Genomic DNA, 26937 nt, shown 5'->3' on the forward strand with positions numbered 1-26937 from the left:
ATGTTGGGAATTATTAGAAAGGGAATGGTGAATAAAATGAAAAATGTCAAAATGCCTCTGTATCGCTCCATGGTGAGACTGCACCTTGAATACTGTGTACAATTCTGGTCGCCGCATCTCAAAAAAGATATAATTGCGATGGAGAAGATACAGAGAAGGGCAACCAAAATGATAAGGGGAATGGAACAGCTCCCCTATGAGGAAAGACTAAAGAGGTTAGGACTTTTCAGCTTGGAGAAGAGACGGCTGAGGGGGGATATGATAGAGGTGTTTAAAATCATGAGAGGTCTACAACAGGTAGATGTTAATCGGTTATTTACTCTTTCAGATAATAGAAAGACTAGGGGGCCCTCCATGAAGTTAGCATGTGGCACATTTAAAACTAACCGGAGAAAGTTCTTTTTCACTCAACGCACAATTAAACTCTGGAATTTGTTGCCAGAAGATGTGGTTAGTGCAGTTAGTATAGCTGTGTTCACAACAGGATTGGAGAAGTTCTTGGAGGAGAAGTCCATTACCTGCTATTGAGTTGACTTAGAAAATAGCCACTGCTATTACTAGCAACAATAACATTGAATAGACAATTTTTGGGTACTTGCCAGGTTCTTACGGCCTAGATTGGCCACTGTTGGAAACAGGATGCTGGGCTTGATGGACCGGACCCTTGGTCTAACCCAATATGGAATGTTCTTATGTTCTTAACCTATAACTCCTGATCCAACCTTTTCCTCCATCTTAAAACAGTGGAACTTATTGCTGATATTTCTACACATCACCAAAACCTGACTATTCTGGGTGACTGATATCCATGCTGATAATCCCATGTGGACTAAGATACTTTTCTTGCCTTAACTTCTAACTTGATCAATGAGCCACAATTGTCCCACAAAAGAAACAGACTATTCTCTGGACCTCGGTTTTTTCTTCTAGGACATATTAGTGGGAGATCTAATTCTTTTCATCTACTTTTCTTGCACTGATCATTCTTTCATTTCATCTTAACCATTAACCACCTAGATTGTCTCAGGCTAAGAAAATTATTCATTCCAGGTCTCTTACACAGGCTGACAAATCTATTTTCTACTTTTCTTTGAACTTGCCTCTTTTCCTGATGACTGAGGTTTTATCTCCTGACCACCAGGTAAATTCCTGGAAATATATCTTAAATAATACTATGACATAGTAGTCCCCATAACTTAGCACATAATATACCATCACTCCCCCCAGTCCTGGTTTCATCCTGATCTGAGAACTTTAAAAAGCCAAGTTCATCATTTTGAACAAAGTTTGGTAAGTCCCAAAACGTTAGAAAATAAGAACAAAAGGGCAGCAGCAAATATTATCAATCCAAACTACTCTACTGCGAGTAAATATATTTTTCTGACAAGATCAAGTTAGCAGAGAATCATCCAGACAATTCAAAACTACTGGCAAAAGGGATGCTAGCAGGCCAAGCCAACAAAGGCAGCCTGATCCTTTGTCCTGCTTTCCGGGACTTTGTTTTAGTATCTCAATTTTTGGTCTGGTAACTTTTCACTGAACGGAGATTTCCCTTGCATTTAGTATTCACATAGATGCCATAGTGAAGTCCACTTGCTGCGGGGAATTGACTTCAGGCTGTAGGTCACTGGGAAGTAGACAGTGAGAAGTAGACATCGGGAAGTAGACAGGCATGGAGCACTGCAGCAGATGTAAATGCTGGCACCACTGAGTTCAGAGAGCTGAGTGGGTGGTTAAGGGCCTAGGTGGCACTTGTTCCCACTTGGGAAAGAGAGCTTTTGAAAGAGCATTATATGAATTACTGCCACTGCTACCTGGAAAAAGAAGTGCTGTAGAGGAGGTGCCGGATGCAAACTTGCAGGTTCTTCTGCGCGTCATATGTGTGCTGGTAAGGAGCAGCTCTGCAGACATGCAGCAGGAGTAAACGCTGAGCTGGAGTAAAGCTGCATGCAGATCGCACAAGCACAGTGGAGAGCAGCTTTGTTCAATGTTGTGAATGTTGCTAATCTGCATACCACTCTACTGGTTAAGGAAAGGCAGGAGCTTTGCTCCAAGATGAGAATGCTGTGGAGCTGTTGTGAGTAGAAATCTTTCACTTTTTGCAGCCTGAGGAAGCTTCTTGTTGGAGAACTGGCACATACTCCAGAAATGAGAAATTAGTTCTTACCTTAAAATCTAAGATAGTCAGATGAATCCAGAACAGTAGGTTATGCATCTCTACCAGAAAATGGAGTCAGAGCAAAGCTGACATCACAGTACATATACTCCTGCAGGCACTTGAGCTTGCCAGTATTCTCTTCAAAAGTCAACTGTGGTCAGACTAGCAAAAACTTGATCAATACAGATGACAGTTTCAGTACTCAGCCAACAGGAAACACTGAGCTCAGACAAAGAATATATCAGCACTAGTCTAGGGACTGCATTAACACTTAACAATAACCCTGGAACCCGGAGCCACGTAGGATGACCATAGCACAATCATTCAGCAGCCGAGGGTGGGAAGCTGGATTAATCTATCCTAAAGAAAAGGAAATTATCAGGTAAGTATAATTTCTCATTTCTTAGTTTCTAGTCAGATGAATCGAGAACCAATGGGATGTACCCAAGCTACTCCTGAATAGAACAGGAGGCTGCCCACGGTCCAGTCAAAACTGCACATGTAACTCCACTACTTTGTATATAATTACCCTTAAGTTATTATTTTTATTTTCTCCAAGTTCTATTTATCCTGTTCATTGTAAGACATTATTCTAAATACTGTCAATCTATTGTTGTAATGTAAACCGAAGTGATTAGTAACTTTGTTACCAGAACTTCGGTATATAAAACTGTTAAATAAATAAATTAAATAAATGTAAAGGCTGCGTCCTCTCGGGCCTGGTTATCCAGATAATAATAGATGGAAAAGGTGTGCAAGGACCACCATGTCACAGCTCGGCAAATGTCAATGAGAAATAACTTCCGCCCATAACACTGCCTGAGCCATAGTGGAATGAGCCCTAACCTGACTAGGAAATGGCTGTTCAACATCCCCATACACGGCCGTGACCACCTCCTTAATCCAGCATGCTACTGTAGCCCGCAAAGTCGGCTCGCCCTTTTTACAACCACCTTGGAGGACGAATAGGAGACGTGTCTTCAGGAAAGGTTTAGAAACCTCCAGATACCTCATGATATGTCTCTTGACAACCAAAGGAAACAACAAGCAATATCCCTCCGCATCTCTTTCTCTATCCAGAGACAGCAGGAAAATGGACTGATTCAAGTGAAAATCTGAGACTACTTTTGGAAAAAATGAAAGAACAGTATGCAGCTATATTGACCCTGGAATCACTCAGAGGAACGGCTCCCAGCAAGACAAGGCCTGCAGCTCAGAAATTTGACGCACAGAACAAATCGCCACAAGAAATACCGTTTTCAAGATCAGTAACCCCAAGGAAGGGTTATACATCAGTTTAAACATAGGGCCTACTAAGAAATCAAAAAAAGGATTAAGACACCACAAAGGCACTGGTAACTGCAAGGAAGGACTAAGATGTTTCACTCCTTTCAAGAAACGGGCCACATTTGGATAAGCTGACAAGGGAGTACCATTCACCTGACCCTTGAAAAAGGCAAGTGCTGCTATTTGTACCTTTATGGAATTAAGGGCCAATGCTTTATTAGGTCCATCCTGCAAAAATTCCAAAATGAGTGGAAACTTAACCGAACAGGGAGGAACACCTCGATCTTCACACCAAGACTCAAATACTTGCCAAACCTGCACATAGGCTAAGAAGGTGAAGAACTCTCACTTGTAGCTTGGTAGCAAACACTACAGTAGAATATCCATGCTTCAGAAAGCAAGCCCTCTCAAAGACCATACCATAAGACAAAATAGAGTCAGATCTTTGTGAAAAACAGGTTCCTGTCGCAACAGATTCCTGTGCACGGGAAACCTGAAAAGGGAGGGGGGGGTGGAGTCTACCAGAAACCTTTGCAGATCCACATATTATTGTCTCGTGGGCCAATATGGTGCCACCAGAAGCACCATCCCTCTGTGACCCTCGACACGCCAAACCATTCTGCCCAACATGGGCCACGGGGCAAAGGCATACAGCACCTTGTCCTCAGGTCATTCCTGCACGAGAGCATTGATACCCAAGGACTTCGGACCTCTCCTGTGACTAAAGAATCAAGAAACCTTCGCATTGCAAGCAGACGCCAGCAGGTCTAGAAACGGAAGGCCCCCAGCGATTCACTATCAGCTGAAACGCCTCATCTGACAATACCCATTTCTCCTGGGTCCAGACTCTCCCTGCTGAGAAAGTCTGCTCTCAACGCACAATAAGTTTTCACTCAACGCACAATAAAGCTCTGGAATTTGTTGCCAAAGGATGTGGTTAGTGCAGTTAGTGTAGCTGGGTTCAAAAAAGATTTGGATAAGTTCTTGGAGGAGAAGTCCATTAACGGCTATTAATCACATTTACCTAGGGAATAGCCACTGCTATTAATTGCATCAGTAGCATGGGATCTTCTTAGTGTTTGGGTACTTGCCAGGTTCTTGTGGCCTGGTTTGGCCTCTGTTGGAAACAGGATGCTGGGCTTGATGGACCCTTGGTCTGACCCAGCATGGTAATTTCTTATGTTCTTATGTCTTTTCCTGCAATGTGCGAGGCCGAGATCTCCTGAAGATGCACTTCTGGCCCATTCCATAAGTTGTTCTATCTACTGCAACACTTGCTAACTCTTGGTTCCTCCCTACCAACCGATTTAAGCCAGTGTCATTGCATTGTCAGACATTATCTAGACAGCTCAACCCTGCAACCTGCCACTGAACTGCATGCCAACTGGACTGCCCAGGCTTCCAGCTGATTGATGTTCTAGAGAGACTCTTCTAGACTCCAGCTTCCTGACAGTAAGCTCCCCAACCCTGGAAGTTCGCATCTGTCGTGAGTACAAACCAGTCTAGTGAATTTAGGAAGACTACCTTTCTTAAGATGATCCGCTTGTAATCATCACTGGAGTTGAGAGCAGACCTCCATCGGCAGATGCAGCCGAATCGAATAGTCCTGAGACTGTGGGCTCCAATGAGACAGCAGGGAATGCTGAAGAGAACGCATATGCACCATCGCCGATGGCACCACTTCCACGGTTGCCACCAAACTAAGTACCTGCAGATAGGACCACACTGTCAAGCAGATAGCAACTGATACAGACTTTCAGGTACTTGAAAAGTTTTAATGATCCAAAGTTAACGACAAACCTTTTCCGTTGGAAAAAAATCAGCAGAACCAGGGGTCATGATTTAAAACTCCAGGGAGGAAGATTCAGAACCAATGTCAGGAAGTATTTCTTCACAGTGAGGGTGCTGGATGCCTGGAATGCCCTTCCGGAGGAAGTGATGAAGCCCAGAACTGTGAAGGACTTCAAAGGGGTGTGGGATAAACACTGTGAATCCATAAAGTCTAGAGGATGTGAATGAAGTGTGGGTGGCTCGCGGGAATGATGGCTACTACCTGGAGATAATACCCTTATTCAATAAACATACACACGGTTAATACGACTCCAACATTGCTCTAAGCTTCAACGGCAAGAGGTAATGTGGAAAAAATGGATTTCCATTCACAAAAAAAAAAAAAAAAGCGGGGAGTAGCTTGCTTGTTACGGCGGTTACTACCCCAAACCAAATAAGCCTGACACTTCACTGCTCTCTACATTAATGGCGGGGGTGGAAGGGAAATAGAAACAAAAGGTTACTAAGGGCCAAGAGTAACAGATAAGTATGAGAAAAAAAAAAAGGTGTGTGTGAAAGATTGCTGGGCAGACTGGATGGGCCATTTGGTCTTCTTCTGCCATCTTTTCTATGTTAAGCCCCAATTACTGGCCAGTATCTTCAACTCACTCCCAAACAAGAACGAGCCTTTAAAGGTCAATTTTTTAAGGTTAGCCTTGGAGGTTGCATCAGCTGACCAATTTCTCAGCCATAACAAATGCCTGGACGCTATTATCAAACCACTCATCTGGCTAAGATTAGACCAAATCGCAGCCCTTATCTGCCAAATGACAGCTGCTGGCTCCATAACTGCCCTGGAATGCACTCCAGATTCATCAACCTCCTAAGAGAGAAGTAAACAAGAGGGAGCCACCAGGGAACAAGAAACTATCTGAAAGGTCATTGCCACTGTTTCAAATGCTTGCTTAAGTATGGCCTCAATCCTTATCGTGCACATCCTTCAAGGCTACTCCTCCCTCCACGAAGACAGCAGTCCACTTGGAGACAGTACAGCAAGCGCGTCCACTTTCGGAAAACACAAACGCTCTCTCACCACTGAATCCAGGGGATACAGGCCTTCCAAAACCCAACACCCTTTGAAATTCGACACCAGGACGCCCCACTCAAGTTCAATCAATTCTTGAAGAGCCTCCATAACAAGGAAAAAAACAAGAGGCTTTATGAAAAGAAAACAAAATGGGATTTTTCTTTGGCTCAGACATGGAATCTACCCCAGGAACCCCCAGCATCTTTAATGTCTGGGAAATCAGAGCCCGTAGCTCATCTCTATGAAAGAACCACAACATAGTCCTATACGGTTCCAGGCCCTGAGGAATTTCCCCATTCTCTAGAGAGTAAGGATCGGCCACATCATCCGTGCCATCCAGATTCCTACTGGAAGGACCTGCTGCCGATCTAGGTGTTCTTCAACGCTTAACAGTACTATCGAACAAGTGAGAGGTCACCACCTGCAACTCTGACCTGGCAGGATTGGACGGGGTTGACTGCACCTGAAGAAGGGATTGCAATCCTTGAAAAAATTCTACCCAAGAAAAGGCAAAAGATCCATGCCAAAACCAGAAGGCACCTATGCTGTGCCCACTGAGCTACCCCCCGCTAACAAGCCAGTTAACGGAGTTCTAAGGTCAGGCACCCCTCCTGACATGTTTTTACTCAGACAGTCATCAGGATGGGAAGAAGCAGGCTTAGCAAAACTAGAGGAAGATAATTCTCCCTGAGCCCTCAATTAGCACTGGCACAAGTTAGAGGGCACACTAGGCTAAGATGCCCGAATATGACAGGCAGTGCAGAGGAAAAGGCACTTAGGTTTCTTAGCTACAGGCGCAATCAGTCTGTCAGTGCACTTAACTGGCAACTGAAGGTGTGCGCCCTGCTGAATTCACGCTGTAAAATATAAGCGACCAAAGTTTAGGTATCCCAACGCTATGCATCACAAAGCTAGGCGTCCCTAACTTAAGCGCAAATGCAGCCCAAATTCTGCGCACAGGCAAGCGCGCCTTACACGGAAGCTGCTATCGCCTGGACGCACAAGCAAGCATATGACTAAACATCCAAAAACTGGACACACAACCTGGACGCACAGCCAGATGCACTTGCATGAACAGACAGTCCTGAAGAGGGCAGCCTAACACACATGAAAAGGCACGCAAAAACATCACCACAGCCTACCATGCGGCACACAGTAAAAAGTGAAAGACCGGGGCCTAGCCCAAATGGGCTGCTCAACCCGCCAGGCTGCCCACTTCCCTAAACTTCCCTTAGGGGCAGGAACAAACATCGAACCAGCACGGAGACCGGAGGAAGCCCTACAAAAAATGTTTTTTGAGGGTTTTAAGCCTTATCTGAGCTCAGCCTTTCCTGGCTAAGTACAGAGACAGTCTCCGGCTGCAGGGGGGAGGCATATACCATCACCACCATGCTTCAGCTTCCTGCACCCACTGCCTTTCAGCTGTTTTAACAGCTAAGTCCACGCTGGCTGAGAAAACCAGCTACCGGACCAAGCCACTCATCTGAGGGACCATGGAAATCACCTCAGGAATTCTCAACTGAGGGAGGGACCATTTAGTAATTCCGTAGGAGGGCAGAACAAATTAAATTTCCTTTTATTTTTCTTTCTAAAACTTGAAGCAATCCCCAATAGGGAGATGCATGTCCACCATCTGCTGGAGACAGAGAATACTGGTAGGCTGTCACTGCAGGAGTATATATACTGTGATGTCAGCTTTGCTCTGTCTCCATCTGCTGGTAAAGGTGCATAACCCATTGGTTCTGGATTCATCTGTCTAGATGCTAAAAAACTATTTTTTTTTTCTCTCTCTATGAAAAGTAAGATTGGAGCATATCTTTTTGCAAAGGTGCCTCTGATTTTTTCACCAATTTCTTATTTTTCACTTCTGTTTCTGCATCCTGTTTGGAATTTTTGGACTATAATGTTTTGAATGATGTATTCTCATCTCTGTTCAGTGATCTCTTCACTACAGATATTGATTCCGCTGATTTTTTATTGGCTTATTATGTATTTTCTTCTCTGGCTCCAACAAAGCAGAAGCCCTAATATGCTGTGACTCTTTTCGAAGTTTAACAGAGGAGCTAGTGACGGCTCAACTATAAGGACTCATCCTCCAAAAGGCTAATGGTTAAGGCAACTTTGGGATTTACGTCTACTCCTGATATCACAGTGGCAGAATCTGTTATCTCTCACCTGGTCATGGAAATTAAGTTGCTTAGTTCTGATGTGAATAATGCTATCAATGACCTTAAACTTGAAATTAAAGCCTGAAGAAGAGGGTAATTCAGAAAGCAGAGTTGCTTCCCTGTAATAGGTGTTCAGCTTGGAGAAGAGACAACTGAGGGGGGATATGATAGAGGTGTTTAAAATCAAGAGAGGTCTAGAACGGGTAGATGTGAATTGGTTATTTACTCTTTCGGTTAGTAGAAAGACTAGGGGGCACTCCATGAAGTTAGCATGGGGCACATTTAAAACTAATCGGAGAAAGTTATTTTTTACTCAACGCACAATTAAACTCTGGAATTTGTTACCAGAGGATGTGGTCAGTGCAGTTAGTATAGCTGTGTTTAAAAAAGGATTGGATAAGTTCTTGGAGGAGAAGTCCATTACCTGCTATTAAGTTCACTTAGAGAATAGCCACTGACATTAGCAATGGTAACATGGAATAGACTTAGTTTTTGAGTACTTGCCAGGTTCTTATGGCCTGGATTGGCCACTGTTGGAAACAGGATGCTGGGCTTGATGGACCCTTGGTCTGACCCAGTATGACATTTTCTTATGTTCTCACAGGACAGCAGGATGTTAGTCCTCACATATGGGTGACATCATCAGGATGGAGCCCAATCACGGAACACTTGTCAAAGTTTCCAGAACTTTGACTGGCACCTACTGGGCATGCCCAGCACAGCATCAACCCTGCAGCCAGCAGGGGTCCCCTTCAGTCTCGTCTTACAGTAAAAGTACATGCGAAAAATAAAATAATAAATCGTAAGCGAACCCAACTCCATGGGGTGGCGGGCGGGTTTTGTGAGGACTAACATCCTGCTGTCCTGTGAGAACACCTGTTACAGGTAAGCAACTCTGCTTTCTCACAGGACAAGCAGGATGGTAGTCCTCACATATGGGTGAGTACCGAGCTGAGGATGCCCGAGCAATGCACCAAATGTACCCAAAGACGTGCAACAGGCACAACAACCTGAACCCTAACGGGTTGGCGGAAGGATGTTGGAACCTCAGTTCGCAAATAAGTTGCGAAGTACAGACTGGCCGAAGATGGAATCTTGTCTGCCAGCCTTGTCTAATGTTTTGTTCTTTAAAGGATTAATCTATGACCACAATAATGGGCTGAGAAGGTATGGAAAGAGCTCCAGGTAGCAGCCTTACAGATGTCAGCAAGCAGCACCGAGCATAGGTGCGCTACTGATGTTGCCATGGCCCTGACAGAGTGTGCTTTAACACGGTCTTGTAGCGGAATGCCTGCCTGTTGGTAACAAAAGGAAATACAGACCGCTAACCAAGAGGAGAATCTGCTTACCCACAGGTTTGCCCAATTTGATGGGATCAAAAGAAACAAACAATTGGGTGACTTTCCTGTGGGCAGCTGTACGCTCTAGATAAAAAGTTAGAGCACGTTTACAGTCAAGGGTATGCAGAGCCCGTTCTCCTGGGTTTGAGTGGGGCCTGGGAAAGAAAGTGGGTAGTATAATGGATTGATTGATATGAAACTCTGATACCTTAGGCAAAAATTTAGGGTGAGTGCGGAGTACTACCTGTCATGCAGATGTTTGGTGTAAGGTGGGTAGGTGACTAAGGCCTGTAACTCACTAACTCTGCGAGCCGATGTGATTGCCAACAGAAAAATCACTTTCCAAGTGAGATAGTGGAGATCACAGGATTGGATAGGCTTAAACGGCGGTTTCATGAGCTTTCCCAAAACCATGTTGAGGTCCCAAGAAGGAGCCAGAGGGCGCAGTGGAGGTTTAAGGAGAAGCAATCTCTTCAAAAAGCGTGTGACAAGGGGTTGTACTGAAATGTGTACATCCCCCACACCTTTATGGAAGGCGGCTACCGCACTGACATGTACCCTGATAGAAGAAGTTTTGAGGCCTGACTCTGACAGATGCCACAGATAGTCCAGAAGTTTCAATGTGGGATAAGTGAAAGGATCGATGGACATGGAAGTACACCATCCCGTAAAACTGTTCCATTTATAATGATAAGACTGCCTCGTGGAAGGCTTTCGTGAAGCTACTAGGACACGGGAAACCGGCTCTGAAAGGTTAAGAGGTTGAAGTATTAACCTTTCAACATCCAGGCAGTCAGGGAGAGGGTCTGGAGGTTGGGATGATGAAGGCAGCCGTTGTTTTGAGTGATCAGAAGCGGGTCCTTCGTCAGAGGAATGTACCGGTGTATCAATAGGTCATGGAGAATTGGAAACCAGACCTGGCGTGGCCAATGAGGGGCTATGAGAATCATTAGACCCCTGTCCCCTTCGCAACTTCACGAGAGTCTTTGAAATGAGTGGAAGTGGAGGGTATGCATAAAGGAGACCGCTGGCCCACGAGAGGGAGAAAGCATCTCTGGGCTGGCGGTTTGGCTGCGAGTGAGAGAGCAGAAGCTCCCTACTTTGCGGTTGTGAATTGACACAAAGAGGTCTATGTGAGGGTAACCCCAACATTGGAATATTGAGTCCGCTACAGTGGGGTTGACTCAGCTTGTCCGCCAACACATTGTCCACTCCCGGCAAATAGGTGGCCCTGAGGTACATCGAATGGGAAAGGGCCTCCGCCCATATCTATGCAGCTTCCTGACACAGGAGGTAGGAGCCCGTTCCTCCTTGCTTGTTGATGTACCACATGCCACCTGGCTGTCAGTTTGAATCAGGATGACCTGGCTGGAGAGGTGATCCTGAAAAGACCTGAGAGCATATCTGATTGCACAAAGCTCCAGGAAATTTATATGGTGTTTGGCTTCCTCTGGAGACCAGATCCCCTGAATTTGCAGATTTCCAACATGTGCTTCCAGCCGAGGTTGGAGGGATCTGTTGTCAAGGTTATTTGAGGTTCTGGAATCTGAAATGGGAGGCCTTGTACCAGATTGGATTGGTTTGCCCACCAAGCTAGCGATAGATGGAGCTGTTTGATGATGCAGATTGTGGAGGACATTGGCTGAGAAGACTGAGTCCCCTGCGATCTTAGAGTCCACTGTATGACTCTCATGGCGAGGCAAGCCATGGGAGTGACATGCACTGTGGAGGCCATATGACCCAATAATATCAGGAAGTGACGTGCAATTGAATGTTGTCGAGACTGCAGTCGAAGGGCCAGAGAAGCGAGAGTGAGAGCTCGATCATGAGGTAGGAAAGCTTTCACTCTTAGAGTGTCCAAGTCGGCCCCTATGAACGATAGAGTTTGCGAAGGAACTAGTCTGGATTTTTGATAGTTTATGAGAAAACCCAGGGAGATCAGGGAATGTAAAGTGAGGCGAAGGGACGTCAGTGCGCCTTGCCAAGAGGGAGCCCTGATCAACCAATCGTCCAGATAGGGGTAGACGTGGACACTCTGACTTCTGAGATAGGCCGCTACCACCACAAGGCACTTGGTGAAGACGCGTAGGGCAGATGCTAGGCAGAAAGGTAACAAACAATATTGGAAGTGTTTTCGGCCTACCTGGAATCGAAGGAATCTGCGATGTGACGTAGTAATTGAAATGTGCATGTAGGTGTCCTGAAGATCTAGAGAGCAGAGCCAGTCCCCCCTTTGAAGAAGGGGAAGTAGAGAACCCAAGGTCACCATCTTGAACGTTTCTCTTTGTAGGTATTTGTTCAGAGTGCGAAGATCCAATATTGGCAGCTTGCCACCTGACTATTTTGGTATCAGGAAATACCTAGAATAGAACCCCTGCCCCTGTTCTGAGAGGGGCACTGGTTCTATTGCTCGGGACTGAAGGAGGAGGGAGACCTCCTGCTCCAAGAGTGGTGAATGGTCGGATGTTCCCGTCAGCCAAGGCGGGGAATCCGGTGGGAAAGAGAGGAAGTTGAGGTGGTAACCTTTGGACACCACTGCAAGTACCCACTGATCTGTGGTGACTGTGTGCCATAGGCTGGAGAAGTGGCACAACCGGCCGCCGACTGGAATGGTCGGAAGTGGAAGCTGGGTACTGCTCTCTAGAAACGAGTCAAAAACCTGCCGCTGGACCTGGTTGAGTGGCTGGCTGTGACTTCTGCCTTCTAGGCTGCATGGAAGGCCGACCCCTGGAAGCTGGGGGATAGCATCTCCTCTGCCGCTAGAATTGTCTCTTAGAATCCCTCTTAAAAGATCTTTTGGATGAAGAAGAGGGATCAGAAGGCATTAAGGAGAGCTGGCGCAGAGTCTCTTGGTGGTCCTTGAGCTGCGCCACTGCTTCTTGAATTTTTTCACCGAAAAGATTATTCCCCGCACAGGGCAAATCAGCCAATCTGTCTTGTACCTCTGGTCTGAAGATTTCAGCCAGGCCCATCTCCTTGTACTGATACCGGCTGTCGACACCCTGGAAGCGGTGTCAAAGATGTCATACACTGATCGTACTTCATGCTTGCCAGCATCTAAGCCCTTTTGTGCTAGGCCATGAAGTTGGTCCTGGAATTGTAGAGGTAAGGCTTCAGCAAAGTCTTGAATCTTCGTGAACAAGGCCCTATTATACTGGGTCATGTAGAGTTGGTAGGATGCAATGCGAGAGATGAGCATTGATCCATGGAATACCCGTCTTCCAAATGCATCCAGGAACTTCTGATCTTTCCCTGGTGGAATGGATGATTGAGGTTTGGAGCGTCTGGCTCTCTTCTGGGCTGACTCTACAACCACCGAGTGATGATCCATCTGAGTTCTTTGAATGCCAGGGGCTGACTGAACTAAGTAGGTGGCATCTGCTTTTCTGTTAACAGGTGCCACAGAACCAGGGTGCTCCCAGTTTCTCTTCAAAAGGATGTCATGAATAGGGATGGACATGATTTCCTTTGGAGAATCGAGAAATTGTAGAAGCTCTAGCATCTGGTGTCTAGAGTCCTCTTCTGTCTGAAGCTGGAATGGGACTGTTTCAGACATCTCCTTTACAAAATGAATAAAAGACAGGTCCTCTGGAGGAGAACGCTTCCTTTAATCAGGAAGGGAGGACTGGGAAGGTAGATCATCAGAATCCTGGGACAAATCGTCGGTCCAAGGATTATAAGGGTCATCACCAGCTCCCAAATGTTCTTCAGAAGGAAGTAACGGGGTTATTCCTGAAGGCCCTGGCCTGGGCATCGATGGTCCCGAGGGAGGAATCGAAGGCATCGATGAAGGCATCGAGGGCATTGAGGGAGGCACAGATGGAATCGGTGACATCGATGGATGTGTCAGTGGCAGCACTCCCGATGGTGGAATGAAGAGCGGTGTTTCTTCATCTTCCTCCGATGACAAGGGAATTGGTGAGGAAGGAGTAGGGGTACCTCTGATCCACCGGAAGGGCACAGATTATCTTGCCCATTCTAGCCAATAGCAGTGCCAGTGCCATGGGCATCGAATCGGTGACCGGAGGAGGAACCAGTACAGATGGAAGTTGGAAGCCCTGGAGTGCTTTGCCGATGGCCTCTTGGATCATCCGATCCAATTCCTCACGGAAACCTGGGGCATGAATACCCGGTTCCGGAGTGGGAGGAGGCACTGGCATAGCCAGAGGGTCCACCGGTGAAGGTGGAATCGCGGATCCCGGCACCTGTCCAGGTGGGAACGCCTCAGTGATCCAGAGACAGAAGAGGTCAAAGCCTTTTCTGTACGGGGCTTCTTTGTCGGAGGCTCAGACGTCGATTTCGAGGGTTTAGCGGTATCGATGGCCTGAGCTTTACGATGACGGTGTCGATGTTTTTCTCGATGTTCCCCCCGGTGTTTTTCCAGAGGAGGAACAAAGGGGGTCGAACCCGTGGAGTCGCCGAAGCCCGTCGGACAGCAGCGGATTTCCGGTATCGATGGAGTCAGGGTTTTTGGCCGAAAGAGAAGACCCATCTTATCGAGTCGAGCCTTGTGACCTTTTGATGTCATTTGAGCACATTTGGTGCAAGTAAGGACATCGTGGCCGGACCCTAAGCACATCACATAGACCGTGTGAGGGTCAGTGATGGACATTGTTCTAGTGCAGTCGGGGCATGGACGGAAACCAGACGCCATGGCTTTGACAAAATTTGATGGCCGCGAGGGAAAAATTCGACTGGAATCAACCGCAAACGGGCAAAAAACTTACCGTTCGACCACGGACCACATTTTTTAAAATTTTTCAAACAAAGTTTGAAAAGCTCCTTAACCCGATTGGCTACTGCTGTGCGGAAAAAAGAAGACTGAAGGGGGCCCCCTGCTGGCTGCAGGGTTGATGCTATGCTGGGCATGCCCAGTAGGTGCCAGTCAAAGTTCTGGAAACTTTGACAAAAGTGTTCCGTGATTGGGCTCCATCCTGATGATGTCACCCATATGTGAGGACTACCATCCTGCTTGTCCTGTGAGAATGAGAAATATATTGGAGAACAGATTGACTCAACAGCTTATTTTAACAAGTAAATGAAAGGTTTGGAAAAATTGATCGAGGTGGTAAAGGAGCACCAGAGGATTGCAACGTAAAGTCCTCAATGTTCCTGAGTTGTACAGAAATGAAGATACCACTAAATTGATTAATGGTATCATCCAGTCCTGCATACCAGGCTTTGAGGTTCATTCAATTAAGTTCACCAGATCACACAGGGCTGGTAATCCTCTATCTGGCTCCCAAGGTGGTATGTGCATGAACTACTCTGAGGATAAACAAGCTCTCATTAGCCTTGCCAGAAAAAGTGATGGACTGGAATATAAAAGAGCAGGGTTCAAAAATTTTAAAGACCTGTCCCAGGTTTAGATCCATTACAGTTGTCCTGAGACACAAAAGAATATGCTACCGATGGTTTTTTCCTTTTCTCTGCAATTTTCCTGGGATGGTAGTGATTATAAATTCACTGACCTGGAGACATGCATGAAGTTTTTGAAGCACTTAATGAAAGGTCAAAATTCAGAAGAGGCTCTTTTACTCCAACAAAAGCTGAATGGTTGGAGATGTCTCCTAGAAGGAGAAGTCATTAAGTACAGAGGAAAAAGCTACTGTTCTCTTTGGAGCACTCGACAGAGATATCAACTGACACCCAACTGAACATAAATATTGATAAGCTTCAGTTTCTTGTTTTTCTATTGCCCTGTTTCTGACTCTGGTGTTCTTTTTGCTCTCTCTTTACTCTAAACTGTTACTCTTTTTTTTTTTTTTTTTTGGAGGATGCGGATCCCTTAAGTATGATTGTGGCCGAGCGTTGAACTCAGTGAATTCTTCTCTCTGATGTACTTTTTCTGTCTCCTCTTATCTTTCTCCTCTTGTTTTTCTATGTAATGTGTGTTATTTTTGGAAGGGGAGGCAGACTTTTCTGAGATTTTTCATTTGATCTTATAGATTTTTTTCCAAGGAGCATAAGCAGATTCTCTTTTCTTCCTTTATTTATTTATTTGTTTATTTATTTATAAACTTTTATATACCGAAGTATTGGCACAGGCCTTCACTCCGGTTTACATTTTTAACATTACACATTAAATTCAGCGGAACAACAACAGCAGGTTTACAATTATAAATTAGATATACGAAAAATTCAGAGGATCAACTTAAACATGAATTAGCAAAAGAACTTGGGGATAATAATAAATTAAGGTGTGATATACTGAAAACTTAGCACGTAATAGAGTATGATAGAATCATCGCGGAGTGCGTTGATAGGAGGGGATAATAGGTTGGAAGATAATTTTAGGGGAGATGAAAAGAGTGGTTGGGTACGGTGTGGGGGTGGGGGGGATTAATGGATAGAGGGGGGAGGTGTGGGAGGTGTGGGAATGCAGGGGGTTGTCATTTTTTATGTTTTAGCCTATCCCGTCTTTATATGCTTGTTTGAAGAGCCAGGTTTTGAGCAGTTTTTTGAACAGTTTGGAATTGTTTTGAAGTCTGAGACTGGAAGGTAGAGTGTTCCAGAGGTGGGGTCCTGCTATCGAGAAGGCTCTTTTTCTGGTGGAGGTTAGTTTGGCTGTGGTGACTGGTGGGATTTCTAGTCGTGCTTTATTGGTCGATCTTGTGTTGTGTTAATTGTAGTGAATTTGTATTAGGGAGTTGAGGCAGTCATGGTCAGGATCTATTCCTTTGGCACAGCTCACTTCTCTCCTTGTTTACACTGTATCTTTTTCTGAGTAGGTATCTATTCCTAGGTTACCTCTTGGTGCAACAGTATACAAGTTTGGGAGGGTTGGTTATCCTTCCCATCCTTGGGTACCAGGCTGTTGGTTGGTTCCTCGTGCTGGTCTTGTAGCCTTGGATTCTAGGGTTTGATGGGTGTAGTTTCTTGTAGGTGGGTTTTCTCTGTTTTCTTCTTTGTTCACTGAACCATGGCCAGCTGCACAATCTGTTATGTTTATTTGCTGAGTAAATTTGTCCCACATGTGGTTACTATATATACTGTACCACTGTCTCATCTTTTTGAATTTTCATACTGTTCGTTGAATGTAAAGTAACATCTCCCCTACCAAAAGCGGTCTGCTTCTTAGGGAAGCTGCTAGGAAAAACTAATTTATTTTATTCAGGGCAGGTATTTTAAGAAAAACAGGAAGTTCTGACATAGGAGTAAATATATTTCATCTTCTTACTTTATTTCTGATATTGTTAAGAAAGGGGGAGTGGATATACTTTTTGCCAGATGCTTGCCCTTTATAGTAAGCAAAATGTGGAAGGACCAAAAGGAATATTAGCATTTTATTAAAGTTAAGGTGACATATTCTGTAACACTGGCCTTTGCTTACACCCCAAATATTGATCCATTTTATTTTATTACAGATTGCTCTGTTGAGCTTTTTGCTTTTTCAGAGGGGAAGTGTTTGTTGGGGATGGGGGAGGGAGACTTTAATTTGATTCTCTCTCCCTCATCCTGTTTCCAAGAATTTGTGATATAAGGCTCAGCTGTTTCAGTGGCTACTTGCCGAGTATGGCTTGAACAGACACCTGAAGATATTTGTATCCCAGTAAAGGGACTATTCTTTCTTCTCTGTCACTCATAACTCATACTCGTTGATAAGAGGGAATTGGGGTGCTATGCTCTGCAGAGGTGGGAGTATTAAATAGTCCAATCATGCGTCATTACTTTGCAATTCTTTTAGATATCATGGATCTCTTTTCGCACAGCTGGAAGTTGGATGACTGCTTGCTGAAAGATGAGCAAGCATACTCCTCTATCACGGAAGCCATCAAGGAATTCTTTGACCTTAATGAAATTGTGTGGTATCAGGAAATACTTTGTGGGAGGCAGCTTAAGGCCACTAACCAAAGGAAACTGATGGCTTTGATGTTACAAGAAAGGGTTCCTTTCGCATTTTAGCAGCTCCTGCTCAACTCAAGGAGCCAGACGAGGCTCTATGGGAAGAGGAACAGCTGCGGCTTTTTAAAGACTTACACAGTTCCTCCATCTTCCAGGCTCTGGATTTTAAGAGTCTGTGGTAACATCCAGCCGCAGTGGTAGCAGTCAGTGGTCAGGCCCAAGAAACAGGTAACATGTGAGGGCCATCAGTAATAGATATTAATTTACAACACATGTAGTACTTGATGCCACTGAGGGAAGCCTTCTTGGAGCCAGATATGTATATATATATTTTTAGGTAGCACTTAAAAGTACTGCTTTAGGGGCTGCTGATGCGAGACAACACAGTTTTAGTGAAAAAAAATTGACACAAATGAAGATACTGAAAGATATAATCAAAGAAAAAAAGAGAAGGGTACACACATCCACAATTTAGCCTGGATGAAAAAAAAAGACTGAGGACTCACAAGGCAACTCTTGCACATATTCAGCAGAGCAAAAGCTCTATCAGCTGAGACAGAAGTGTCCATTCAGCACCATCAGATGTCACTAGTGATTTGGCTAGTACAGCCCTGCTTGCTTACGGAGAATATCATCATTTACTAAGTGGCAATGGCCTAACTCTAAGAAACTATGTCTCAGGAAATGAAAAACGCAAAAGAGAAAATACATTAAATGTCTATAATGATAAAAATACAAGGAAGAAAATTGTTTGTATGATTTTAATAAAACAGAATATTAAATAACATTTTCTATAAATCAGTAGGCAAAAACATGCAACAAATGTGAAGGAAGCAGGGAAAAATAAAGCAGACATTCTGCATCCAGATACATAGAATATTGAAAAAAATGCACCCATAACTTTCAAAACCTCATAAAAGGGATTCAGATCATTTAAGTAAATTTACACAACACTGAAAACTTAATATTAAGGTATCTGGCATACAACACAGATGCAGAGAATATTATCACAGACATGTTAATATGCTCAGCATCATGTGATAAATTTAGTCCCTTGTATCATCTCACTGAACATTAGCCAATTGCAACAGAACGCCTTTCAAAGTGACTGACATCACAATCAAGCAGTTTACACCAGCTGTCAAATCTAAGTGTACTGGGAAACCTTGATTTAACCTTGACTTTAAGGCTTACTCATAAGTTTTTAAAACAGGTAATTTTATCATCTTTAAAATTTACCATTCTGTAGCACACAAATCAGAGTTGGACAAATATTTTAAAAATTCATGCACCAGCACAATTTTTAGGAACCAGAGCAAAAAAAAAATATAAAACTACAAAGTTCTACCTGTATCAGATACTCTCTGAAGACAGCAGTCCACTAGTCGCACATGTGGGGGCTGACCTCTTCAGACACCACCTTCACAAAACCCATTTCCAGAATTTTCCATGAAAACATCAGGATCCCACTCTGCATGCATTCATGCAAGTTCCTAGATTCCGCAATTGCATAGTGAACCTTATTTCTGAAATTAAGCTGATGAGCTCAACTCCAAAAAGGGAGAAGGGAAGGTTTCTTAGACTAGTGAACAGCTGCTGCAAAAGAACATCTGCTACAAGTAAGCAACTTCACTTTCTCTAAAAGTAAGCAGTTCACCATAGTCAAAAAGAGGAATACTTAGATAAATGTCATCTTCTAACAAAAACGAAGCAAACACGCAATAGCTCCCACCAACAAGGTGAAGCAATACTGTTTGGAGGGTTCAATTTTTTATTTTTTTATTTTTTTTAAATCCTAAAGAATGGACCCTGGGAGACAGGAGTTGACCTCTAACTCTGAGAGCTTAAAGAATAGTCTATCTAAACTTGTTGCGATGTTGAGAGCAAGTACCTGAACAAGAACAGGATGAAAATGTATGAATGACAAACAGGCATGCTACATGAGCACAAGGACAAAAACTGCTGTGTATGCACAGAAGGATCCCTAAGTTTATCCTAGAAAATTCTGGAAACGTGTTGCATGTTGCGCTAGCCAATGTTGCCATCCCCATGAGTGCAGCTACAATGTACTGCTTGCCTTCAGATTATTTTTCATTGTCGCATTCTGTTTGGGGGTGAAACATTTACTTTTTTTTTTTTTTTTATTTAGGCTTGGGATTTTTGTATAGTTTTCAGACTTTTCTGTGTTTTGTTCTTTTGGAGTTCTTATATTTTCAAAGTTTTTTGTCTTTTTTGCTCTTTTCATTTTTTTTATTTAAGGTCTATTTTAATTATTTTATTTTTTTCTCTCTCCTACTCTAAACTTCCTAGGATTGGTATCACTTCCAGTAAGAAGCAGCAGCTCTTCCTGTCAAGCCTGGAACAGTGGCAGATATTTTTTAGGTGTCTGGGAATTGTCCATGTTGCTTTGTATTTTTCTTTTTTTTTTTTTTTTTTTTTATTTACCTCTACCAGCATTTTCCTCTCCCCACATCCCCCCCCCCCCACTCACTCTGCAGCCCCTCCTTCTCATCTCCATTAACATTATCTTAACTTTAAGCAATCTAGCTGGTGTGCTGCTCCTCCCGGCTGAAGACAGGCTGTGCTTGCATGCCTTCCTCCCAGTGCAGGCTGGGACTCAGAGCATATGCTCTCAACATGGCCAGACTACAGAGCCACATCCTTAATGTGGCTCCCAGCAGGCACTAGCAAATTTTAGTCCCATTGCCCAAAATCTTTCTATCCCCAGTTAAGATAAAACAAGCCTGGAAGATTTTACTTTGTTTTAAAAGGATTATTCAAATATCAAGTTTTCCATGTTCTCCAGTTGAAAGTTCCCTTTCAATTTTGCATAAACACAACTATACAAATTTGGCAGCTTAATCTCTTACCTAGGCAATATGCATATAAAAGCAATTAAAATAACAATTTTTATGGACAAATATAACTGAAGAATCAATATACATAATTCACTTAGATACAGGTTTAGTGAGGTCTGTCTGAGATCACCTGGGGATATATATCCACGAGACTCCAGCACCTGTGTAATCTGGAAGCAGGCTTAAGTATTGGCCTCCAGTCATTAAGCTGAAAGACTGAAGCAAATCAGTGTAGCACAGGATAGCAGCCCTTGCATGTCAACAGATGGAGAGAGCAGCAGGATGGAAGACAACACCAATGGAAGCACCATAAAAACATCCATTCCTCCATAAATGCTAGGTGGGTGTCTGCTAGTATTAGTATCTACTGCTTTCAAGTTTCTCAACTTACCATCATAGTCTCTGCAGCGTTTCTTTGGTGGTGGTGGTCTTCCATATGTGCTATGGTCCACCTGGTCTTCATGGAAATCAGACCAGTTTTCAGTAGTACTGTTACCATGATGTGAAGGAGCAATAACTGTAATAGTGCTACTCAGTGTAGGTACAGGATAATGGGAAGAAGAAATGTTTGACAAAGAAGATGCTGCAGTGTAACTGTTTTCTAAAGGATCAGTTCTATCCAAATCATATTTTGGTTTTCCAGAATCCCTTTCTGCAAAATAAAAATAAATTTTAGACATACAGTATTTCAAACTAAACAGACTTGAGAGCCTCCTGAAAACTTTCTTATTTAGACAAGCGTTTATGTAGAAGTTTTATAGCAGGCTTTTTGATTACACTGGTCTACAGTCAAAATGTTTCTGAAATGAATGTAGTCAAACTTTACTAAATCTGGGTCACTGAGAACTAAAATGATGCTTAAAATTGTTGATTGGCTTTAGTTTTCAAGATATGGTACTGGGTCAGTATATATGACCTTTGACTTGGGAATTGAGAAGAAGAATAAGTGACTTAAGAAGGGAAAGGATCTCAAATTAAACTAGAAATGACTGTTGAATGAAGGAAGATTTTGTTACCACCCTTACTCAAGCTGGGTATGATGAAGAATTTTGTCAAGCCCATGAACAAAACTAAAGCAGCCTTCAACTACCTTGGTAGTACATTTCCAAGGTTAAATGAAGCTAAGAAAAAGGAAGGTATTTTTGTTGGCCCTCAAATTTGTGAACTTCTTTGAATGATGCATTTAAACGTGCATTTTGTGGCAAGGAGAACAGCGTGGAAAGCTTTCCAGTTGCCAAAACTTTTCTATGAAACAAGGCAGACAACTATAAGGAATTGGTGGAAAACCACCTCAAGGCATCCAAAAGCCTTGCCTACACCATGTCACTAAAGATACATTTTTTGCACTCTTTTCCACCAAACTGTGGAGCAGTTAGTGGTAAGCATGGCAAGTGATTTCACAAGGGCATTACAGCAATGGAAAAACAATATAAGGGCAAATGAAGGGCATAAATGCTTGCAGACTATTGCTGGACAGCAACAAGAGATGCTCCATTTAGTGAATACAAGAGACAAGCCAAGTAGCCACTGAATAAGGACTAAACTACATACATATTTATTTTATTTATTTTATTTAACACTTTTCTATACCGACCTTCATGGTTAAAAGACCATATCAGATCAGTTTACATCGAATTGGGGGACTGAACCAAAGACAATAGTTTAAACAGGAAAAACAAAGTTACATTCAACAAGGAGAGTAAACTTGGAGGCATAGACTGCTGGAAGAAAAAAGGCCTAGGAACGTAGTAAACAAGTATAAACGATTGGTGAGTCAGGGGAGGATCTTATTGGAAACACATAACAGTTTTTGGCCTTTTGTTTCATAGTACATTTTTTTCTCTAATCCTTCCGCTGATTTAATTTTTCAATTAGGGAGAAAGCAGCGTTGCTGAACTGTAACAGGTGTTCGAGGACAGCAGGATGTTAGTCCTCACACATGGGTGACATCAGATGGAGTCCCAACATGGAAAACTTATGTCAAGGTTGCTAGAACTTTGACTTGCCACACTGAACATGTCCAGCATGCCCTATACCATCCGTCCATGTGAGGTCACTCTTCAGTTTTATAACACAGAATTAGACATAAATCAAAAAAACAGGAAAAATCCAACTCCACACAGGTTTCTTGAGGACTAACATCCTGCTGTCCTCAGAGAGCACCTTGACAAGTAAGCAACTCTGCTTTCTCAGAGGACAAGCAGAATGGTACTCCTCATACATGGATGAATCCCTAGCTACAGGCTGTCCCCCCAACATAAAAGGGGACCAACAAACACCTAACCAGGTGCCAACAGGCACAACAACAATGGTGTTCTTGGTAACAAGTGGGGAAGACAGCCTGAACCAAAACAATGAGCCTTAGACAGGAGAGAGTTGGTTTTTACACCTCAAACACATTCTAAAGGACAGAGTGGTCAAACCGATTGCATCGGTCATCCCCATCCAAGCAATAGTGAGATGTGAATGTGTGGAAAGACACCATGTCACAGCTTTGCAGATCTCCTCCATGGGAACTGCTTGCCAGCGGGCCATTAACACTGCCATGGCTCTGACAGAATGAGCCTGACATGATACCCAAGATACAGTCTCGCCTGGGCATAACTAAAAGAGATGAAATCTGTTAGCCAATTTGATGGCATCTGTTCGGCAACAGCAATGCCCAACCTATTTCTATAAAAAGAAACAAAAAGATGGGTGGACTGTATATTAGCTTCTATCCGCTCTAGAAAGAAAGCTAAGGCTTGCTTGCAGTCTAAACTGTGCAGGGCTCGTTCATCATAGTGCAAATGGAAAGAATTTGGCAAGACTATGGACTGGTTAAGATGGAAATCAGTCACCACCTTAGGCAGGAACTTAGGATACCTACGCAAGACTACCCTGTCATGATAAAACAGTTTAAGGTGGATAATTTACTAAAGCCAGGAGCTTGCTGACTGCCACCAAAAATATGACCTTCCAGGTCAAAGGTGTGTAGCAGCTCAAAAGGAGCTCTCATCAGCTGAGCTAACACCAAGCTGAGGTTCCAAGATACAACGGGAGGTCTTGGGGGAAGCTTCAACTGAAGCAGGCCCCGCATGAAACATACAACTGTAGACTGTTCAGAGATAGGCGTACCATCTACACCGTGGTGGTATGCACTAACTGCACTAAGATGAACTCTGACGGAATTGGTTTTTAAGCCAGCTTCCGAAAGGTACAGAAGGTAATCAAGCAGTTTTTGTGTGGGGCAGGAGAACGGATCTAGGGTCTTCTACTCACACCACACATAAAACCTCCTCCACTAGGACTTTCTAGTAGAAGACTTTCTAGAAGCCACCAGGATGTGAGACAAATCTTCAGCAACATCAAGCGGCTGCATGATTAACCTCTCAAAATCCAGGCTGTGAGCGACAGGGCCTGGAGATTGGGATGCCACAGCCTGCCTCAATCTTGCATGATGAGATCTGGGGAAGTCCCCAGACTGATTGGTTTCTGGATGGACAACTCCCATAGGAGTGGAAACCAGACCTGTTTCGGCCAATAAGGGGCTATGGGGATCATAGTCCCTCTGGCCTTGCTCAGCTTCAGGAGCCTTTGCTATTAAAAGGGAATCGGAGGATATGCGTACAGAAGACCCTTGCCCCAATGAAGGGCCAGGGCATCCAAGGCTGCTTTGCTGTCTGACCTGGACAGGGAGCAGAACCAAGGTACCTTCCCTGTTGCAGGGGAATACAAACAGTTCTAAGTCCAAGCTCCCCCAGAGGCAGAATATCCAATTTGCCACCCCTACTCCAGGGACCACTCTTGGGGTCTGAAGGCTCGACAGCTTACTACGTTCTCCATCCTGGCCAGGTATATGGCCCTCAGCATCATCCCTTGAGACAGGGCCCACAACCAGATCTGGACCACTTCCTGACACAGGAGGTACAATCCCGTGCCTCCCTGCTTGTTGACAAACCACATGGCTACATGGTTGTCAGTCTGGATCAGGACAATTTTGATGAACAGCTGATTTCTGAACACCCGTAGAGTATACCTGATCGCCCGGAGCTCCAGGAAGTCAATTTGACAAATACGTTCCTGAGCAGACCACAGGCCCTGGGTGCCAAGCCCATCCACATGAGCTTCCCACCCCTGGGTGGTTGCATCCGTGGATAGCACAATTTGAGTAGGGAGACTCCGAAAGGAAATCCCCCATTCCAGATTGGAAAGTACCCGCCACCAAGACAAAGCGTCCCTAAGAGAAGGGTTGACTCAGATGCAATCCTGGAGGCTCCAATTGGCTTGGCGCCACTGTCACCTCATTGGGCTCTACATGCATGTGTAAGCGTGCCATGGGACTGACAGACAGTTGCGGCCATTTGGCCCAACAGCCTCAACATAGCCAGGCTGATACCTACTGGCTCTGTTGAACCTCTGCCGCAATTGTCACAAAGGCAACGGCCCTCTGGAGAGGCAGAAAGGCCTTCACCTGAGTCATGTCTAGCAGGGTTCCGATGAAGTACAATAGAGGTGACGGACTGAGATGGGACTTTGGGTAGCTGCGAACGAACCCTAGTGACTCAAACACCAGAACAGTAAAGCACATGGACCTGGCAGCTCACGCCTGAGACGCGCTCTTGACAAGCCAATTGTCCAGATATGGGAAAACATGCACTCCCAGTCTGTGGAGGTGCACCAACACCATGGTCAGAAGACCCGTGGGGCGGACACAAACCTGAACAGTAACACCTGGTACTGGAAGTGCTTTTTTCCTACCACATATCAGATACAACCTGTGAACTGAGAAAATCTCGATGTGGGTGTATGCATCCTTTAGGTCAAGGGAGCATAGCCACGCCCCTTTTTGCAAGAGGGGAAGAGGGGGAACAAAGTGCCCAGGGAAAGCATCTTGAACTTTTCTTTTTTAGAAACTTGTTCAAGGCCCTCAGGTCTAGGATGGGATAGAGTCCTCCTGCTTTCTTTGGAATCAGGAAGTACTTGGTGTAGAATCCCCACCCTCTGACTTGGTGGTATGGGTTCGACCACTCTGGCCGTTAAGAGGAAGGAGAGCTCCATTTGTATTGCCCTCCTGATGTGCTACAGGCCACCAATATGGGCTCGGATGGCAATTTGGCAGGACGCCCAACAGATTCAATTTGTACCCTTGACGGACAATGGACAGAACCCAGTGATCCGAGGTTACACTGGGCCACTGGTTCGCAAAAATCCGCAGCCTGTCCCTGACTGGAGGTTCCATCGTCCCGGGCACATAAGAACATAAGAAGTTGGTATACTGGATCAGACCAAGTGTCCATGAAGCCCAGCATCCTGTTCCAACGGTGACCAATCGAGGTTACAAGTACCTGGCAAATACCCAAAACATTAAATAAATCCCATGCTTCTAATACCAATAATAACAGTGGCTATTCCCTAAGTCAACTTGATTAATAGCAGTTAATGGACTTCTCCTAACCTTTCTTAAACCCAGCTACACTAACTGCCCTAACTACATCCTCTGGCAACAAATTCCAGAGCTTAATTGTGCATTGAGTAAATAACAGATTTACGTGGCGTGCCCCCTAGTCCTCCTATTATCTGAAAGAGTAAATAACAGCTTCACATTTACCCTAGACATCTCATGATTTTATAAACCTCTATCATATCCCACTCAGCTGTCTCTTCTCCAAGCTGAATGTAGCCCTAACCTCTTTAGCCTTTCCTCATAAGGGAGCCATTCCATCCCCTGGAACATTCTGGTCGCCCTTCTCTGTACCTTCTCTAGTGCAACTATATCTTTTTTGAGATGCAGCAACTAGAATTGTACACAGTACTCAAGGTGAGGTCTCACCATGGAGCAATACAGAGGCATTAAGACATCTTCCATTTTATTCACATTCCCTTCTTAATTCCTAACATTCTGTTTGCTTTTTTGACTGCCGCAGCACACTGAGCCGATGATTTCAATGATTTACCCACTATAATGCCAATTTGTTTTTTCCTGGGTGGTAGTTCCTAATATGGAACCTAACATCGTGTAACTACAGCAAAGGTTATTTTTCCCTTATGCAACACCTTGCACTTGTCCACATTAAATTTCGTCTGCCATTTGGATGCCCAATCTTCCCGTCTTGTAAAATCTGCTTGAGATTTAGCTACTCTGAATAATTTTGTATCATGTGCAAATTTGATTACCTCACTCGTCATATCCCTTTCCAGATCATTTATAAATATACTGAAAAGCACCAGTCCATGTACAGATCCCTGAGACACTCCACTGTTTATCCTCTTCCACTGAGAAAATTGACCATTTAATCCTACTGTGTTTCCTGTCTTTTAACCAGTTTGTAATCCATGAAAGGACATTATCTCCTATCCTATGACATTTTAGTTTGCTTAGAAGCCTCTCATGAGAGACTGTCAAATGCCTTCTAAAAATCCAAATACACTACATCTACCAGTT

The 26937-nt window shown here is 44.2% G+C and overlaps 1 protein-coding gene across 7 annotated transcripts in view; it reads right to left on the bottom strand.

Annotated features, from left to right (window-relative positions):
* RBM26 (RNA binding motif protein 26) overlaps nt 1-26937 on the bottom strand; it is a 349016-nt gene that overhangs the window by 225548 nt on the left and 96531 nt on the right. For all 7 annotated transcript variants that reach the window (XR_003856971.1, XM_029603056.1, XM_029603054.1 and 4 more), the window contains exon 6: nt 20905-21165. Coding sequence is in view for 6 of the 7 variants with exons in the window: in XM_029603056.1 (XP_029458916.1) it covers nt 20905-21165 (261 nt within the window). In the remaining variant the exon portion in view is untranslated. The remainder of the gene's footprint in view (nt 1-20904; nt 21166-26937) is intronic.

This window comes from Rhinatrema bivittatum, chromosome 5, assembly GCF_901001135.1.
Source record: "Rhinatrema bivittatum chromosome 5, aRhiBiv1.1, whole genome shotgun sequence".
NCBI classification, from domain to species: Eukaryota; Metazoa; Chordata; class Amphibia; order Gymnophiona; family Rhinatrematidae; genus Rhinatrema; species Rhinatrema bivittatum.